General features: G+C 47.7%; 1 protein-coding gene across 2 annotated transcripts in view; it reads left to right on the top strand.

Moving 5' to 3' along the window:
* The window catches only part of LOC112071255 (protocadherin-1), an 18,442-nt gene extending 10,755 nt beyond the window's left edge, over positions 1 to 7,687 (top strand). For both annotated transcript variants that reach the window (XM_024138726.2, XM_024138727.2), the window contains exons 2-3: positions 1,103 to 1,931; positions 3,789 to 7,687. In XM_024138726.2, coding sequence (XP_023994494.1) covers positions 1,107 to 1,931; positions 3,789 to 6,041 — 3,078 coding nt within the window. In that variant the 5' untranslated portion in view covers positions 1,103 to 1,106 and the 3' untranslated portion in view covers positions 6,042 to 7,687. The remainder of the gene's footprint in view (positions 1 to 1,102; positions 1,932 to 3,788) is intronic.
* The last annotated feature ends 452 nt before the right edge of the window (positions 7,688 to 8,139 follow it).

The following is an 8,139-nucleotide window of genomic DNA, read 5'->3' on the forward strand; positions in this document are numbered from 1 at the left end:
GGAAATGAAGGTTTATTTTCCTCCTCTCTTATCTTCTCAATGGTGTACACACACACACACACACACACACACACACACACACACACACACACACACACCACACACACACACACACACACACACACACACACACACACACACACACACACACACACAGGAACCTATATATACAAAGAGGAGGATGAGGAAGATGAGGAGGAAGAGAAGGCAAATCAATCTTGCTTTCTTTATTCAGCATGTTAGACCCTGCAGATCATCTGAGGAGAAGGATGGGGACTGGGGGGATGATTAGAAGGCATCCTTTCAAAAACAAGGATGTGAAAAACTCCACAGATTAACCCCCGCAGACCTGTCTCCTTTCCCCGGTTGCAGCGAGCATGAGACTCTCCACACGCAGAGAACATATACAGTGAAGTGAATTAGAGCCAGGGGAGGACAGGGAAGTGGGGAAATGGGGATCAAAGCAATGTGCTGAAACAGAGAGGTAATTAATAAAGGAGGAAAGAGGTTAAGAATCAAAAGGAGAGTTGCTTTGTGTGTAAATTACCGTGTGTTCAATTAGGCCTTGATTGGGTTGCTTTTCGTTGTGATATCATCGGCGGTGAAAAACAAAACCCCTGGGATTTGGCACCACATATGATTTTCTAGTTGCTGCCTTTTAGTGGCATATTCAGTTTCAAAGTCCAAATTAGTGAGCTGTACGCAATGTTTGGTAGCCTTGGAATAGCTGAAGAACACCTAATGTTGTCAATGTCCAGAATTAGCAGGAGGAGGTAGGCAACAATGGCAGTGGAATCCTTATCCGTCCCCTTAGTCTACTGCTGCATATGTCATTGAAGTACCTGGCAGAGATACAAGGTTGAGTCCGTTTTATGGATTGGACATGGCTCGAACTCTCGCGAAACAGACGTCTCACTCAAGTAATTGTTTCAGACACATTAAGTGTCTCGTGCAAAAAAAAATGCAATAAATTGAAACGAGATCTGTCATAAATCCCGAAGAGTTACCCAAGTGTCTTTAAAAGTTGGCCGGACCTTTCTAGAAGATGAGTGAGGCCATTTGTAATCATGTTGGTTTGTCTTTGTCATTTTCTTTCTTGCAGACCGATGCTGTGCCAGTCAAGCGGAGTGATGGCGCTGAGGTGGGATGCCACGCTGGTGTTGGCCGCCGTGCTTCTGGTTCGCTGTGGGGCCGATCCCACTGACATTCTCTACCGGATGCTCGAGGAGCAGCCGCCCAACACGTTGATTGGCAGCCTGGCATCGGACGAGGGCCTGCCCGACTCAGGCCACCTGTACAAGCTGGAGGTGGGCACCCCTTTCCTGCGCGTGGACGGCAAGACGGGAGACATTTACACCACAGAGGTCCCCATCGACCGTGAGACACTGCGGGACTGCCGCAACCTGCTTGAGGGCGACAAGTGCTTCCTGGAGTTCGAGGTGTCTATCACGGACCTGAAGCAGGGCCAGGGACCGCGGCTGATCGAGGGTCGCATCGAGGTGCAGGACGTCAATGACAACACACCCCAGTTCACCTCGCCCATCCTCATGCTGTCCATCCCAGAGAACACACACATCGGGGCACTCTTCTCCATCCCCATGGCCAGCGACAAGGACTCGGGCCACAACGGCGTGGCCGAGTACTCGCTTAGCGCCGGGCCTGACGCCGACCAGCTCTTCAGCCTGCAGGTGGCCGAGGACACAGACGAGAAGCAGCCACAGCTCATCGTCATGGGCAACCTGGACCGCGAGCAGAAAGACTCGTACGATCTCAACATCCGTGTGGTGGACGGGGGCACACCACCGCGAGCCAGCAGCGCCCTGCTGAGGGTGACCGTCACCGACCAGAACGACAACGCACCCAAGTTTGAGAGGAGCCACTATGAGGCTGAGCTGGCTGAGAACAGCCCTGTGGGACACTCAGTCTTGCAGGTACTAAACACACAGAGATACCTACAGTACATACAGAGACTCTAAATACTTTACATTTCTTTTAATATTTTTTAAAAACATTTTTACATTTGAGTCATTTAGCAGACACTTTTATCCAGAGTGACTTACAGTTAGATAGAGATACACTCATAGACTCAGTCACAAAGTTTATATCTCTCTCCCTCTCAGAGCATTTCACACATGAAAATAACTGCAGTTTCATGCTGTGGGGCCATTTGMTTCAGTCAAAAGCGCAATGAAGTAGATTCACTTAGAGTAACTAAGTGAATCTTTAAACTCAGACTTTGTGGTTCAGCTATTCAACTCCCCACACCATATTTATACTTCACAATTTATATCTGGTGAAGAGACAGTGAAAGGAACTGGTGAACTAGCTAACACTAAGATCCAAAGAGCCCTCAAACTCCACTTGACAAGCACCCTCATTACATTAGGCCCCCTATTTCCCATGGGGCCTGGGCACCGATACAAAACAACAGGGTTAAGGTTTAGGAAACGATGGAACCAAATCATTTTCTCCTCAGCAAATGGATTTTTCTTCCTCTTCCCACTGTCGCTTTAACCACCGGTTTTACAAAACACTAGTGAATTATTGACAGGTTCTGAGAATGGCATATTGGATTGCAGTGCGACACAGCCGATAAGGCGAGCCCTACAGTTGGCCGGGTTCCAGGAGCAGTTTGAGAGGAAGTGTCCATGCATAAAATGTGTATAAATACTGTTAATCTCTCAGTCAACAATTAGTCCATGCGTTCAAGATGTTTTCAAATAGTATTTTCTCCCTTCATGATCTTGTTAAGGGAGCAGTGGCAAATGAACGGCACGGGTGGAAAAATAGTCTCATTTGACGACTTAAACAGGTCAGACGTGTCAATCAAGCATTTCTGCTTTCTCAAAGGAATTCTCCAAATGCCTGTTAAGTGAAATGCATTCTGGGGTTTCTGTGGAGGATGAAATGAAATGAGTCACATAGAGCATTAATACCAATAAACCCCATGGATAATCTGATGTCTGAGTCACATTAAGTCATGCATGGCTCGGTATTGGGAGGGCCGGGGCATTCTATTTGACTATCATATGGGGTAAGTGATACGGCGTTTTGCAAGGTGTGTTTAAGGATGAGTAATGTTAGAAAGATGACAGAAATGGATCTTGGTGTGTCAGGTGGTAAGGTGTCAAAGTGACACTGTAAGGTTGGGTCCGACAGTTTACCTCCATTCTAAATGATACCTCGCTCATTTTCCCAGTCCATTTACACCAGATCAACTCACAGACACCTCTATTCATACTGTGTAATCATGGGCCTATAATGGGATAAAATATATTAGGATCCTTATAACCAAACTCACTGAGTTGATATTGCCCCATGTGTAGATTACGGAGATGGCTTGTTTCCTAATGTATTAATGGAAGGCTGTTCTCAGAAGCTTATGGGAAGTTTCTTGTTTTGTCAAGGAGTACAGAGGCAGGGCCAAGTCAATCCGTTGCCACCAATCTCTGTCACTCTATCTCCTCCTATTGGCCCCTGTAGGAACAAGGGCCTTTTGATAATGGTAGGAACATTAACACTCTCAGTCATTTCCCCATTAGCTGCCAATGACCCATGTGACAATCACTAGATGTTTATGTGGGGCTGCGCATGCTTAGTTTTGATAGTCCATTATGCATGACACAGAGCATGAACTTGAGCTATGAGGAGAATCAAGGCTTTGATACAATCTAGGAGTGAATTTAGAGGCATTTACATAAATTACGGGGAATACAATTGTTTGTTGGTTTTGTAAACGGTAGGTTGCAGAAGCTAAAGGCTAATCTTTTATGTGTGTGTGTGTCCAGGTGAAAGCCAACGACGCTGACATGGGTACCAACGGGGAGATCGACTATAGCCTGCACCAGGCCTCCGATGCCGTCCAGAGGTTGCTCCGCATTGACCGCTCCACAGGGATCATCTACGTCAAGGGGCTGGTGGACCGCGAGGAGGAGAGCTTCCTCAAGTTCTTTGTGGTGGCCAAGGACCGTGGCCCCAACTCCAAGAACTCCAAAGTCCTGGTGACCATCAACGTCAAGGACCAGAACGATAACGCACCCGCCATTGAGATCCGTGGCATCGGCCTGGTCACCCACCACGACGGCGTGGCCAACATCTCAGAGGACATGCCCATCGGCACGCCTGTAGCCCTGGTGCAGGTGTCGGATCGAGATGAAGGGGAGAATGCTGTGGTCACCTGTGTGGTGGCCGGGGACGTCCCCTTCCAGCTGCGGCCCGCCAGCGAGTCAGCCAACGACCGCAAGAGGAAATACTTCCTGCAGACCACGACCCTGCTAGACTACGAGCGCATCAAGGACTACAGGATTGAAATAGTAGCGGTGGACTCCGGTAACCCTGCACTGTCCAGCACAAACTCCCTGAAGGTGCAAGTCACCGACATGAATGACAATGCCCCTGTCTTCTCCCCCACTCTGTTTGAGGTGGACTTTGCAGAGGAGAATCAGCCAGGTGATAAGGTCCTGGATGTGGTGGCCACGGACGCGGACAGCGGGTCCAACGCAGAGCTGACCTACAGCATCATCATGGACTCGGCCACTAAGGGGCTCTTTGAGATCGACCCCAAAACGGGAGAGGTGCACGTGAGAAATACGCTGGACCGTGAGCACAGGGAGCAGTACGAGTTCCACGTGGCGGCGGCCGATAAGGGCTCGCCTAGCCTGAGGGGGACGGCCACGGTGGTGGTCAAGGTGTTGGACCGTAATGACAACGACCCCAAGTTCATGTTGAGCGGCTACAGCTTCTCCGTCTTGGAGAACATGCCTCCGCTCAGCCCTGTTGGCATGGTGACGGTCATCGACGCAGATAAGGGCGAGAACGCCAGGGTGCAACTCTCGGTGGAGCCCGACAATGGCAAGTTTGTCATCCAGAATGGCACAGGCACTATCCTCTCCAGCATATCCTTTGACCGTGAGAAGGAGAGCACATACACTTTCCGCCTCAAGGCTGTGGATGCCGGTGACCCTCCCAGGTCCTCCTACGTGGGTGTGACCATCAACGTCTTGGACGAGAACGATAACTCCCCCTATGTCACCAAGCCCTCCAACTCCTCCTACAAGTACCTCCCACCTCTCACGACCCCCGAGACACGCGTGGAAGTGGTGGAGGCCGAAGACATCGACACTGGACCCAACGCCGAGCTGGTCTTCAGCATTACTGGCGGGAACCCCTACGGACTGTTTCACATCTCGCCCAACAATGGGGAGATCACCCTGGCCCAGGAGTTCACCCGCAAGCACAACGGGCTCCACCGTCTGGTGGTGAAGGTGAGCGACAAAGGCAAGCCACCACGCCACACCACCGCCCTGGTCCACATCTTCGTCAACGAGACCATGGGCAACATCACCCTGATAGAGTCTCTGGTGGGTCACAGCCTCTACACTCCTCTGGACAGAGACATTGCCGGGGACCCCAACTACGCGCTGGCCCAGCGCAGCAACATCCTGTACGGCAGCCTAGCGGGCATCGCCGGAGTCATCCTGGTCATCGTAGTGGTGGTGGTGATCCGCCATCGCATGCAGAAGGACACCAAGAGCGGCTACCAGGCGGGCAAGAAGGAGAGCAAGGACCTGTACGCCCCCAAAGCAGGGCCCAAGAATGGCAAGGGCAAAAAGAGCAAGAAGGGCAAGGTGCCCAAGCCCACCAAGCCACTGGAGGAGGACGAAGAGGCCAGCCTCCAGAAGGGCCTCAACTTCAACCTCATAAACGATAGTGTCAATGACAGTCCCCGGATCCACCTGCCCCTCAACTACCCCCCGGGCAGCCCCGACCTGGGCAGACACTACCGCTCCAACTCCCCACTGCCCTCCATCCAGCTGCAGCCCCAGTCCCCCTCTGCCTCCAAGAAGCACCAAGCCGTTCAGGACCTGCCCGCCACCAACACCTTTGTGGGCACAGGTGACAACAACTCTACAGGCTCCGATCAATATTCGGATTACAGCTACAAGGCAAACCCGCCGAAATACAGCAACAAACAGGTAGGCGACTACTTCCCCACAGCAGTGTACAACAGGAACATTATGTGGACCGACGAGGTTTGGTAGAAATGGGACTGAATCACAGAGATTTGTTACCAAAGCTGCACTGATCACTCATTCTCTCACCGCGATCACGCCACTACCTTTCCCAAATCACGGCAGGCTTGCCTTTTCATCTCTCATTTTTATTTTTTGTTATGTTTATGTTTGTCATTTAAAAAAATCCTCACCTTAAAATGGACTCACTACACTTTCACGCTAAGAAGGAAATATTTAATTTTATCTCAACCTTTTGAGGGGGTTTAAATGAAGGAGCTTATGTTTTTTAAATGAAGGAGCTTATGTTTTTGTGTTGTTTTTATTTTACAGGAGGCATATCTTTGGTTGGGCACCTACACTGCCCCACACAGAGTCATTCCGTATATTTGAATGTGTTTAGAGAAATAATTTGGTTTTAAAGTCCCTCTTTATGGCAGGATTCTATTTCCTTTCACATTGAGTTTGTTCATTTGAGTGTGACAAAGTGCTGGTGAATTCCTTAGACATTTTTATTGTCTGTTGGCTACCACTGGAGAGTACAATCTTGGCCTAACTGCACTTTTTTAATGTTTTCACTTCAAAATAATTAAAACCTTTCACCAAAGGGTAGATAGCCAAGGGGAAAGAAGGGAGAGGGGGAAGGGAAGCAAAGAATACATATAAAAAAGAAAAGCACACTTAATGACAAGGGAAGGTCCTTTCAGACACCTTGTGTTATTTTGATGCCTGTCACTGCACATCCTGTCAGGCCATTGAAAAAGGACTCTTCATTTACTGGGGCTTAAGTCAATTGTTTGCACAGATTAATGGCAGGTAATTCCAGCCCCGCTCGCCTGTACACAGAGAGTGCCTTGCTTTATTTAACGTACATATGTGGGGTGGTTAAATTCATGCTCATAAGTAGTGTGGTATGGCACCTTTATGAGTAATGGACTTGAGGCCCCGGCAAGCTGTGAATAATGTCACATCCACTGTGAAATGAGAGGCTCTGAAAAGAAAGAACAGGAGACCGAGGTCGATTGCATTTTGCAGTAGTATCTGTTGGAGAGTATACCAAAAAAACAAGATTGCTTTGTTCGTATGGCCTCTTTAAAATGATTTGGAGACAATCGTATGATGTAGTAATATGCAAGTTGTACATATGTGAATAACAAACTATGTTTGCTGTTGTTGTATTTTTTGTTTTACTCATCATGTGTTTGTTCTGATTGCAACATGTCCTGTGTGTGATTTGTACTCAAATGGAGAACATTCATTTTCTGTGAGTAACTGAGCCACTCAGTTGTCCTTGTTAGGGATGCCTGCATTCACCAACAAAATTCTCTAACAATCAAATTACACACACAAACACACACACACACACACACACACACACATTTGAATACAGGAGGTAGTACTGTTATTGTCATGCTTCAAGTGAGCGTCATAATGTTTGCTACACTAGAGTACCCAGGAGGCATTGCAGTTCAGTGTTCCATGTTGCTTGTGTTCAGCTGTGTTTAAAGCTGCAGTTATCCCCATTTTGACGAGACATTTTCATTTTGCTTCTGTTTTTGTTTTATCCATTTCTTTGTTTGTAAAAAATATTGTACCCTGGGAGAAATTTTGTTCACATTTTTTTTTACGACTAAATCCAATTTTATTTCAATAAAAACGTTGTTAAAATGGTGAAATCACACTCTCTGTGCATTCCATGGGCATTGGGCTTGAGCTAAAGTAAGATTTTGGGCCGGGCCAAATGGGGATTAAAACTACAAATGGGAAATGAATGCTTAAGGTACAGTATTCCATTTTCATGATCATCTTTCTTTGTTGACAATCATTAACTTTCCCTCCAGCTAACACGCTTCATTAAGCCATGGGTTAAATGGGTTGGACTAACAGCGCCACAAGAACCAATGTTTTTACTTTAGACACTTACTCTCCAGTCCCAACATAGCACTAATTATGACTCCCCTCTCTCAGTTATCATTTTCACTTGAACGTTTCAGAGACAACAATCAAGTGAACATTTAGAAAGCCTTGACCTCACTCTAAATGCTAACTTAGCTCTTATATCTGCATGCCATTTATAATCCACTTTTTTGTTGCTAATCATTTTGTCTTTCTGTTTAAAAAAAACAAA

Source organism: Salvelinus sp. IW2-2015, unplaced genomic scaffold (assembly GCF_002910315.2).
Source record: "Salvelinus sp. IW2-2015 unplaced genomic scaffold, ASM291031v2 Un_scaffold1561, whole genome shotgun sequence".
Taxonomy (NCBI): Eukaryota; Metazoa; Chordata; class Actinopteri; order Salmoniformes; family Salmonidae; genus Salvelinus; species Salvelinus sp. IW2-2015.